The 12,966-nt window shown below is 41.9% G+C and overlaps 1 protein-coding gene across 1 annotated transcript in view; it reads left to right on the forward strand.

The window, feature by feature from the left end:
- The first annotated feature begins 4,988 nt into the window (after positions 1-4,988).
- Positions 4,989-12,966, forward strand: part of fgf2 (fibroblast growth factor 2) — a 49,338-nt gene continuing 41,360 nt past the window's right edge. The window contains exon 1 of the mRNA XM_055647342.1: positions 4,989-5,214. Within this exon, the coding sequence (XP_055503317.1) occupies positions 5,034-5,214 (181 nt within the window). The 5' untranslated portion in view covers positions 4,989-5,033. The remainder of the gene's footprint in view (positions 5,215-12,966) is intronic.

Consider the following 12,966-nt stretch of genomic DNA (forward strand, 5'->3'; position numbering starts at 1 on the left):
CTGTCCGTTAATCTTGCGGTGTGCGATTTGATGGACCTGTAACGCTTTCCTGAGGGCAGAAGGGCAAACAAGTGCGGGATGAGATGAGTCCTTTAGTATGTGTGATGTCTCCCGCAGGCATCAAGAGCTATAGATCTCTTCCAGGGCAGGCAGGTGTGTGTTGGTGTTCTGGTGAATTTATGCTTCACACTTTCTGAAGTCTAAGTCATGTGTGTATTTACGTATATAATGGTATATGGACACACTGATCTGTTCTGTAGTCAATGTCTACTATATGTTCTGTTGTGCTGAAGCAAAGCAAGAATTTCATTGTCCTATCAGGGACACATGACAATAAACTCTCTTGACTTGACTCTTGACGCTGTCCTTTCTAAAACAAAAACAAAAGTGCTGGAGGAACTCAGCACGACAGGCAGCCACTCTTGAGGGAAATAGACAGACAATGTTTTGGGTTGGGACCATCTTCAAGCTGTCCATTCTAAAGATTCTTCTTGTTGCGTTTGAGACAGCAGAAGTCTGCATCAGGGTGATGTCATCCGGTTCAACATCCATAGGTGCCCCCCCCCTCCCCCCCCCCCTAAAAACGACGCATGCTCCGGATTGGCGCCAATCTGCGGCGACTGAGGTTGCATTTCTGCTGCAGTCACTGTTGTCGTTCAGGTGACAGGGGTCACCATGGGGAGGTCGACAACATGAGCCCCATTCTAAAAATTGGTGTTCAGAACTAATACATCAGTCTATATATATTCTCACTAATTCTTTGTATAGACGCAGCAAACCTCAATATTTTTTATGCTCCCGTCCTTCAGTTAAAAATACATTATATATGACTACATTTTTGGGAACTGTGTACATGGAGTCCTAAATATCAGTGGACTTCCTTAAACTCCGAACTATTATTTTTTGCTCCTAAGTCAAGGATCTCATTTGTAACTGTCTAGCAGACATTTCATCATTGTCATGGAGAAACTCCTGCCACACTGCCAACTAAACACATTTTGTAGAAATAAGGAGCTGTAGATGCTGGTCTACAAAAAAAAGACACAGAGTACTGGAGTAACTCAGTGGGCCAGGTAGTAACTCTGGAGAACATGGATAGGTGATGTTTCGGGCTGGGACTCTTCTTCAGATTTCAATACATCCCCGGAGTTGCGGGAAGCCAAGAAAGAATTTGCAAAGACCCGTGCAGAGATATTTCCATCATCCTTAGCCATAGGTGAAGTTTTGGAAGACTGGAGGTTAATGTCGAACCATTAGTTATAAATGGGCAGCATGGAAAAGCCATAGAACTTTAGACCAGTGAACCTGGGAAAGGGGAAGTACAACAGTATAGAAGCTGGGATGTGAACCTCGGAAAGGGGAAGTACAACAGGATCTGGGGGTTCCTTGTACATCAGTCTATGAAAGTAAGCATGCAGGTACAGCAGGCAGTGAAGAAAGCGAATGGCATGTTAGCCTTTATAACAAGAGGAATCGAATATAGGAGCAAAGAGGTCCTTCTGCAGTTGTACAGAGCCCTAGTGAGGCCCCACTTGGAGTATTGTATGCAGATTTGGCCCCTAATTTGAGGAAGGACATTCTTGCTTTTAGGCAGTGCAGTGTAGGTTTATAAGGTTAATTCCCAGGATGGCGGGACTGTCATATGCTGACAGAATGGAGCGGCTGGGCTTGTATACTCTGGAGTTTGCAAGGATGATAGGGGATGTTATTGAAACATATAAGATTATTAAGGGTTTGGACACGCTAGAGACGGGAAACATGTTCCCGATGTTGGGAGAGTCCAGAACCAGGGGCCACTGTTTAAGAATAAGGGGAAACCCATTTAGAACGGAGATGAGGAAACACTTTTTCACACAGAGAGTTGTGAGTCTGTGAGAGAGCTAGATAGGGCTCTTAAAGATAGTGGAGTCACTGGGGGATACCCTCTGTGGGGAGAAGGCTGTGGAAAAAAGTTCTTCTCACGGTTTTAAAGGATTTCCCCCTTTTTACAGATTGTCCTGGGATGCATCTCCTGCCATGATCACATTGAATGGCTTTCAAGAGGTGCTGGCTTAAAAATCGAAGGGCTGAATGGCCTAATCCTGCACCTATTGTCTATTGTCATAACCTGGCATCAGTGGTGGAAAATATGTTCAGGGGATTCTAATGGACAGAATCTACCATCGATTGCATGGTCGGTATGGCTTTGAGCATGGGAATTTATCTCACAAATCTGATTTGAGATTTTTGAAGAAGTCAAGAGAATTTTTGTGGGCAGGGCAGTAGGACAGTGGCAAGGTCATTAACAATATCCTACATGGGAGGCAATTCGGGAAGGTTAGGTTGCTTGGAATCCAAGGTGAGCTAGCTAAAGGAATTCAAAATTGAGTTGTAGTCAAAGGGTAATTGTAGGGGGTTGTGTTTCTGATTGGAGGCCAGTGACCAGTGGAATGCTACAGGTGTTGGTGCTGGGTCTGCTGCTGTTTGTTATATACATTAGGGATTTGGATGACAATGTAGTTAACAATGTTAGCCAATTTGCAGATGACCTCAGAATAGAGGGTATAGTTCACAATGAGGAAAGTGGCAAGGCAAGTGGACAGTGTGGTAATGAAGGCTTCACCACAATACCCTATCTTTCATTGAGAAGGGTACAAGGTACAAACATTGGGACATCATGATGCAGTTGTACAAGTTGTTGTTGAGATCACACTCAGAGTACTGTGTGCAGATTTCTGCCAGCTATTGGAAGGATGTCACAAAGTTGGAAAGAGTGCAAAAGTGATTCACCCGGATGATACATGGGCTTGCAGACTTGAGTGATAGGGACAGGTTGGAAAGGCTGGGACTCCTTTATTTGGAGCGCAGGAGAATGGGGATACTTTATTGATGTGTGCAAGATGTTAAGGGCCATGGATAAAGTGAACTCTCACAGTCCATTTCCCCCTCAGGGTAGAGGATTAAAAAACGAGATGGCATAGGCTTCGGGTGAGTGGGGAGGGATTTAAGAGGAACCTCAGGTATACTTAATTCACTCATATCTGGATCGAGCTGCCAGAGGAAGCTGTTGAACCAGATGATTTTTAAAATAAATTTGGGCAGATATATGTATTAGAAGGGTTTGTAAGGATATGTGACAAATGCAGGCAAATGGAACTCACCCACTATGTCAACTTGAACCAATTGGATTGTTCCCGGAAGAGATTGTGAGGATCTGATCATTGGTCTCCTGTGCTATTACTAGAATAATTTATCTTAATTTGTTGCTGCTAACTTGGCTTTTAATGACATCTTGTAATAGTAAATTATACTTTTGGAAAGACTGCAAGTCACCCACCCGACAACTCCTTCCTTCTTGTACACTCATCTCCCATGCCCAAGTCCCACATTTCAATTTAACCACCAGCAGAAATAATATTTCCCTTCCCAGCAGAAAAAATAAACAATTCTTTTGTTGCAAATTGAAATGAGGATATGACGCTGGTTATTTGTGTATTTATTTTTTTATGGTGGGGGTTTTAAACTTTTGATCATTTGTTCACTGTGCAAGTGTTCGATTGCGTTATTTCATAGTTTCTCTAGTACGTCACGTTGAATTTGTCTCAAAAATATTTGCGACCAGTTACTTCTTATAAATAACAATTAGAAATGTTTATTTTAAAGAAATGTACTAGTGGTCACTCTCCGTTTATTTAGCAAGGTCAGTGTAAACAAACTAAGTTCAGGAGGGGACCCGACTTGGCATTGGAAAAAAATCCTTGCCAGGCCACACGAGCGATTTTGTTGTCTCTTTGAAACCACTTGCACCCTTTCGCATTTCCTCCGCTCGCTCAAACATGCCGTTTGATGTTGGCTCCCACACACACAGACACACACACACACAGACACACACAGACACATACACACACACACACACACACACATATACACACACACACATATATACACACACGCATATATACACACACACACACACACACACACACACACATATACACACACACGCATATATACACACACACACACACACACATATATACACACACACAGACACATATACACACACACAGACACATACACACACACACACACATACACAGACACGCAGATATACTCACACATACACACACACACACACACATACATATATATACACACACACAGAGACACACACACACACACAGAGACACACACACACACACACACATATATACACACACACACACACACACACACACACACACACACACATACACAAATACACACACACACACACACACACACACAGACACATACACAAATACACAACATACACAAATACACACACAGACAGACAGACACATACACAAATACACACACAGACAGACACACACAGACACATACACAACACACACACACACAGACAGACACACACACAGACACACACACAAATACACACACACAGACACACACAGACACATACACAAATACACACACAGATACACACACACACAGACACATACACAAATACACAGACAGACACATACACAAATACACACACACACAGCCAGACACACACACATACACAAATATACACACACGCACAGACGCCTGCGCACTTGTGCCGCACACGCAGGGAGAGGAGTGCGGCCGCCGGGCTTTGGCACTGCGTTTGTCGGAAAGTAGACATTTCCAGCTAGTCCCGTTCCCACTCCTCTAACAGCAGCGCACACACACGCACCGCCAAATGCCGGGAATTATGACGACGAAGTTATTGCGAAGTGATGGAATGAACCGTTTTTGCTTCTGATAAAAAGTTGGCATCATTCCTCGTGCCTCAAAACCCTGACGAGACGAGAGAGTTGGGAGGAGAGAGACTTTATTTTGAGGAGGACTGATTAACGGTGTGTGTGTGTGTGTTGCGCTGTGGTGGAGGGAGAAAGTGGAAGGAGGGGCAGTCACGTTTGAGAAAGGGTCGAGGGGGAAGGAGGAGCGGGCCGGGCCGGGCTGGGCTGGGCTGGGTTGGGTGGGTGGTTTGAGTGGAGCCAGGGGCCAGAGCCAGGCGAGCGTGGGACATGGCGGCGGCGGCGGCTGGAGCAGGAGGGATCAACACACTACCTGATGCTGGCGCCAACCCCTTCCCACCGGGAGCTTTCAAGGACCCCAAGAGACTCTACTGTAAGAACGGCGGCTATTTCCTGAGGATCTTGCCGGATGGCAGGGTGGACGGAACCCGCGAGAAGAACGATAACAACAGTAAGTATTTGCAGAAATCCATTAATATCTCAGTTGTAGATATTCCCTTGATATTGTTTCTCGGTAGACCTGAGAATCCACCGCTACCATTCCACACACAATTGTCCATTTCTTCTTCTTCTTCTATAGTTATCAAATAGTATCATTCCCCGAAACATTTTCAATGATGCAATGCTTGAGTGTCTCAGTTTGAATTTCAACATGTCTTGTTAGTTCTTTGCAGTAATGTGTGTGTAACACGTTATAATATACGCAGCAGTAATGGGACAAGTCGAAATTCAAATGGAGTCTTGTTTCACCTGGTTTATTTGTGTTTTATCTAATCTAACCGAAGAAGTTCATCACAGAGACAAAACGCTGGAGTAACTCAAGACCAGACTCTTGAAGAAGGGTCTCAACCCGAAACCTCACCCATTCCTTCTCTCCAGAGATGCCGCCTGTACCGCTGAGTTACTCCAGCTTTTTGTATCCATCTTCGGTTTAAATCTGCAGTTCCTTCTTACACGAAGTTTCTTTTCAACAATAATATGGTGTCTTGGGGGGTGGTAAACCCGTCTTTAAAAGAAAAACGTCTTGTTCCAGTTGTGCGTGGTTTTGGAGCCAACGCCGTATCAGACAACTAACTATTCCTTGGATTTTTTGTCCAGCTTTGGCCGGATGGCTTTCAGTATTTTAAAGACATTCTTTCCCCTTCGCCTAAAGAAAAAAAGTTCACCTAAAGGAGGGGGGGAGAAACACTTTTGGGAGTAGATGGGCAGCACGATGTGTAATTTCCCCATTACAGTTTGCAAACATTAAAATATGTGCATCAATATTAGTTAAAACATTATCATCCTTCTCTGTACGAAATCCAATACAGAATTATGTATAACCAACATTCTGGCCACCATTCTGTTTGCATTCTTCAGTACGGTAAGTAATTTTCTAACATTACTTCTCTGGGAGACTCAATCTTGTTAATTTACACGTGAATTACACCAATGAATAAATGACGAGCGCGGGGCCTCTTCGATACTGCGCAAACTATATTCGCTGGAGTAACAGTACCGGATGATTGAACTATAATACTTATATCGCCGAGAATATTAGGGGGGAAAAAGCCCCCTTCATGTTTACCCCCATTCTATTCGCTGCGAGATAACTGGAATTATACATTCGGCACTTCGGGTATGATATTTGTAAACCTTCGGGTAAAGTAACACAAGCAAATCAACATTTGCCCTGGTTGCATCCTCTTGTTCTAAAGCAACGGAACGATAGATTTCACTAAGGTGCCAGGTTTTGTTCTGAGCATGGGGGAGGGGGTTCCCAAGTTGCCATGTATCCCATTTTCCGGTCTCGTCTATTATAACAAGCTGTTGGTTGGTCATTGAAATTAATTGCTTCCTCGAAACGTTGAATGGTTACCCTCCTCCCATGTGTTTTGATTGCCACCAGTTTGCATCATTTGTGTAGGAATGTGATATTTGCTCCAGTTTTTACCACAGGCTTTCACAAATTTTCATCGTGTGTCCCATCTCCCGTTTAATGTTTATATGTCGCAGGAGCCCACGGTGATAATACCATACATACAATGATTGTATGAAGTGGCTGTAATATGCATTGTACCATACAGGGAATCTCGACCAAGTTATGCGGGAGTAGATAATCTTTAAACGTAAATGTGCATTACCAACTTTGACTTGTTTAAATTGAGATTGTTTAGCAAATATTCTCACCAAACTCAATGTGTGTAGATGGATGGATAGATGGATGGATAGATGGATGGATAGATGGATGGACGGATAGATAGACGGATAGATAGACGGATAGATAGACGGATAGATAGACGGATAGATAGACGGATAGATAGACGGATAGATAGACGGATAAATAGATAGAATTTTGTAGCAACATTGTAGTGTACAACTATTTTACCATCTTGGGCATCGCAGCAATCTTGAACAATGCTGAAATTGGTTGTTGTTTTTTAAACGAGGATACGATTCATAACTAAGATACTAGATATGCTTCAAATTAGTTGGGATTTCCTTTTGTGAGTTAATTATACAGGGATGTTCATTTTTCTTCTGGCATTTTCTTTCAATGCTAATGCATTATGACTTACATGCAGAAGGATGAAAATGTTCAGATTCAATCTGAATGTGACATCGTTTAATGGAGACACAAGGAACTCCAGATGTTGGAATCTTGAGCAGAATGAAAAGTACTGGAGCAAGTACTCGAGGGGCCGAATGGCCTACTCCTGCACCTATTTTCTATGTTTCTAACTTAACAGGTCAGGCACCATCTGTGGAGAGAATGGACATGCAATGATTTGGGTTGAGACCCTTCTTGAAGTGTCCGTTCCCTCCACAGATGCTGCTTGACCTGCCGAGTTCCTCCAGCATTTTGTTTTGCACAGTATGGCTTCACTTGAAACTCAAGTGCAAGCTCTAAGTAGCTAAAACATGTTAGTCTTTTTTTTTCCATCACATCCACTAGTGCCTGGTAAATTTCTAAAGGACCTTCTCTGTCCTAGCAGAATATTTTGTTCATTTCTGTTGGTTTTGGTTTGAAAATTATCCTAAAGCTTGTTTTGTCCACACTCTGCTGGACATATACTGTTGCAACCACAAACCAGATGAACAGAAATGTATTGACCACATTCAGGATGTGACTGGACCACATGCAATGATTTGAACCACAACCTCTGCTTTTGTGTTTCACGAAAGTTATTATTTGAAACCAAATGTTTGCATCGAAGAATTTCTGAAGACATTGGAATATAAGTATCTACACCATTGGTCTAGCAAACAGAATTCAATTAAGAGCTATCAATTTGAAATTAAGACGAGCAAGGGAAGTGTTTACTCACAGTAGTGTTCCTCTGCTGTGCATGTCAAAAATTATATTGATACGGAGGGAGAATTGCACCACTGTGGACTATGAGACTTTTCTAAAATCTGGTCTGGATATTATACACCAAGTGCTGATAGACACAACATGCTGGAGTAACCCAGCGGGACAGGCAGCATCTCTGGAGAGAAGGAATGGGTGATGTTTAGGGTCGAGGTGTCACAGGTTGAGAGCCATGAGAAAAGCAATAGCCGGAGTGCAACGTTCTCGACCTGAAACGTCACCCGTTCCTTCAATCCAGAGATGCTGCCTGTCCCGCTGAGTTACTCCAGCATTTTGTGTCTTTCTTTGGTTTAAACCAGCATCTGCAGTTCCTTCCTACAACAATACACCAAGTGTTGTCTTTGTATAATGCAATGAGCCTCATATTCTTGCAACCAACTGATTGAATATTGAATGTATCACTACTTTACCTCTCAAGCATATATAATACAAGCTTTTAAAATGACATAACATTACATAGCTTTGTAAGGCTTGAGCATAACAGGCTTTCATGAACATTATTGCACATGGAATAGAAGTGATGGTGGCATCACAGATAGAAAATTGGCTCAGTGATTGAAAACGTAAGGAGAGTGAATGACTTTTATTTGCACTGAGTGATGAGTACAGTCATATTCTCCATGTATTGTTACTGAACCACCATTGTGTTAATTTATATCTGGGACTTGAGTGTACAGGGCCTAATTTCAAGATGGTACGAAACTCTGAAGTAGATTGAGCTGAGGAGGAGAATGTTAGCTTTCAGGAAAACATAGATGGGCCAGAGAAAGGAAAGATGGACAGCATATCAATTTTGATGCAAAAAAATTACAATGTTAGATTGAGAGCCATGGAAAGAAAAAGTTAGAGGGTAAAATTCTGAATGAAGTACATGACAATAGATGACAATACAGCCTGTATGGTCTTGAGAGGTCTCCTATGGTCGTGAGAGGTCTCCAAAGAGTTGTTGCGTCTTTCTGGTCGATGCTGAATTCTTAACGTTGAAAATTTCGGTGACCTATCATGGGTGCCGGCAGTAAGTGGGACAGGCCCTTTAAGTTTTTAAAATGCCTGGGCATGTACTAAAGTTGTTTAACATTTATAGGCTCCTGGACTTTATAAGAAGGAAGAGGCTCAAACCTGAGAAGGTGACAATGCACCTTCTAAAAACACCTGGTTTAATTACACAAGAATATGGTGTTCAGTGCTGGAAGCCACGCTTTAGGAAAGATGTGAAGGTCTTGGACAGAGTACAGAAGTGATTTGCTAATATTATAAGTTGGCATCAATTTAATATGAATGGATTAGCGAATGTGAGGTGTTTGAACTTGGCACAGAAGAGAATATGAACTATCTTAAGAAATGGTAACTCTTCAAGGCTGAAAGGTCAAGAACTAGAACATTGACTGCAGATAAGATGATAAACAGAAACAATGTAAGGAAAACCCATATGTTTAGGAACTGGAACACATGTCTGAGATGGTAAGAAAGACAGATTGAAGGAGGTGTGTCACGCAGGAACATGGAGAATGGCAATGGAAATGGTGTGAACTGGATTGCTGTTGCACCCAAGAAAATGTCTCTCTTGTGCTGTAACCTTTCTGTGATTCAGGGAAGATGTTTTCTCAAATTGGATTAGAATTTGTCAAACAAAGATCTTCTAATAATAATCTGGCAGTACGTAACTGCATCTTTGTGTAATGTATTTTGAGGAATTTTCAAACATGTACTGTAGTATCTTTCAAAGTAAGAATTCTGATATAGAATTGATTTCTTCAGGAGGTATTGTATGAAATTACAACAACTCATCTCTGTTATTGTGTGTTGTGTAGCACAAAATCTTTGGATTAACAAAACCATATAACAATTACAGAACGGAAACAGGCCATCTCGGCCATCCATGCCGAACACTTACTCTCACCTAGTCCCATCTACCTGCACTCAGACCATAAACCCTCCATTCCTTTCCCGTCCATATACCTATCCAATTTATTTTTAAATGATAAAATCAAACATGCCTCCCCCGCTTCCCCTGGAAGCTCATTCCACACAGCTACCACTCTCTGAGTAAAGAAGTTCCCCCTCATGTTACCCCTAAACTTTTGTCCCTTAATTTCTCACAATCCACAAATAAGGGGGGGGGGGGGGGGGGGGGTGGATGATGATACAGATTGCGACCTTTCTGCAGTCTGAATAAGAGTCCTGATCTGAAACACCGTCGATCTTCGGGCTCCAGAAGGTTTTTGTCCATTCCCTCCACAGGTGCTGCCTGACCCACTGAGTACTTCCAACTTGCTATTTTTTCCAGCATCTGCAATTTCATGTGTTTCTAGTTAACTGCTGACTTCTCCCTACCTCACCAAAAAACTACTGACTTGTCCAATGACTCTTCCTCCCATCTGATGCAGTGAAAATACTTCTGAACGTTTTAGATGTGCAAGGACAATTCCATTACACAAGATATGTTTGGTCCAGTCATTGTGTGCAACAGAAGTTTTGAATATGGACTTTTCGAATAAAATGCTTTGATTTGATGTGCACTGGTTTGATGTGCCTTTCCAGAAAAGGTAGATTTTGCGAAGCAACGTTACAGATGGGGGGAATGTTTCTACATCTGGAATGGCATATTAAGGAGAATTTCTTGGCCAAAATTTTGCATAATAGTCGGTATATTTAAAGCTTGGAGCTTGGATAAGGTACATCTGTTCCATTTACTGATCAGCAATTTGGCAGCAATCCAACATTAAAAGTCTTGTGCTCAAGATTTTCTGCAATTCTTAATACTTAGATGTGTATGCTCAGTAAGGATGAATGATATTTTTGTTTGCAGAATTTAGGCAAATATATACAATCTACTCTTATTAAGAATATGTCTACTCTTTACAGAAGTACTGAACTAAGTGCTGAATATTCTAGTACAAAATGCATGATTGGGTGCTAGGAGTAGACTTCATTGGGAAGTTACAGCACTGTCTCCTGTTGTGGATCAATCTCCAGGCATAATATGCAAGTACAAGATACAAGATACATTTATTTGTCACATGTACCAGTTGGTACAGTGAAATGTGTGGTCACCATACAGCCATGCGAATAAAAAAAGAACACAACACACGATAGACTCCAACATAAAACATCCCCACACAGCGGAATAAAAGTTTCCCACTGTGAGGGAAGGCATCAAAGTCAGTCCTCTTCATGTTAAATGTCATGTTAAATGAGAATTATTTTTTAGGGCACTTTAATATATAACAGCCTAAAACATTTTCATTTGACAAGCCACATTGTGTTTATTATATCAAGCGTTGTAGTTTTTGAGAAGCATATTGAAGCTTACAGAGGGAAATGAATTTGAATTTACCAAAAGAATTCCAGAGAGTGTCTTTGCATTGAAAATGTAATTTTGAATGATTAAATTCAGATAATCTCAAGACCAAAATTAAAGGGGCATCAATTTCCCTGTGAGCTGGAAAACTGGAAGGATTATAGGGATGAGATGTGGTATTATTACAGATTTAAAAAATGACAGGAAGGAAAAACACATCATTAAATGGGTGATGGGTAATTAGAACATGATACATGAAGAGCGCTTCTGGAAGTGGTTCAGTAAACAGAGTAAGGCTGAAAGATGTTTTCTTCCAGCCACAGAAGAGATGGGGTGTAGAAAGTAAAAAAAAAAACTAAAAAAAAACTGCTGGAAGAGCTCAGTTGGTCAAACAGTTTCTGAGGAGGCAAAGGGAAGAATTGTGTTATTTGGAGGGGGGGGGGGGGTTAATACAGTCAGTCTTAGTTCTGTTCTGAAGCTCATCTTGGGTCACACTGGCATCAAATGGTGTCAATAAATGAGTTCCGTTTTAGGTTTTGCAAAGGAAAGGGATGGAGATGATGTTCAGAGAATGGAGTTTGTGTGGCTCATGAGAAGGTGATAGTGAGCCGCTGCCTAAATGGCTTGGTTCGGAAACTTGAGCACCCTGGAGAGGAAAAGACTACAAAAAGTAGTAAACACTGCCCAGTCCATCATCGACTCTGACCGCCCTTGCATCGAGGGGATCTATCGTAGTCGCTGCCTCAAAAAGGTTGCCAGTATCATCAAGGACCCACACCATCCTGGCCACACACTCATCTTCCTGCTACCTTCAGGTAGAAGGTACAGGAGCCTGAAGACTGCAACGACCAGGTTCAGGAATAGCTACTTCCCCACAGCCATCAGGCTATTAAACTTGGCTCGGACAAAACTCTGAACATTGATAGCCCATTGTCTGTTATTTGCACTTGATCAGTTTATTTATTCATGTGTGTATTTACGTATATAATGGTATATGGACACACTGATCTGTTCTGTAGTCAATGCCTACTATGTTCTGTTTTGCTGAAGCAAAGTAAGAATTTCATTGTCCTATCAGGGACACATGACAATAAACTCTCTTGACTTGACTTGAAATGGCAGATACTCTGTAGGTGGTCCATACTACAAATGCCAGTGGTGAATGAAACAAATGTTCAGTGTGGTGAATTTGGTGCAAATCAAGGAGGAAGTGGATTATTTATTGGTGCTGTACTTAAGCCGAGTGGAGAATGATTTATCACGCTCATAACTTGTACCTTGTGGAAAGGCCTTTTGGATATAAGGCAGTGAATCACTTGTTCCCCAGACACTGGTCTGTTCATGTCGCATGGTATTTATGTGCCTGACTTGATCCAATTGAGTTTGTGGTCAATGGTAACCCAGTTGATGGTGGGGAATTCTGTGATGGTTATGCTGGTGAATGTCAAACGTAGGTTGTTAGACCCTCTCTTATTGGAAATGGTCATATACCAGCACTAGTTGTAGGTTCAAAGACGTTTTGTATTGTATAGTCAGCCTATTCCGTGTGA

This window comes from Leucoraja erinacea, chromosome 1 (assembly GCF_028641065.1).
Source record: "Leucoraja erinacea ecotype New England chromosome 1, Leri_hhj_1, whole genome shotgun sequence".
In the NCBI taxonomy this organism is placed as follows: domain Eukaryota; kingdom Metazoa; phylum Chordata; class Chondrichthyes; order Rajiformes; family Rajidae; genus Leucoraja; species Leucoraja erinaceus.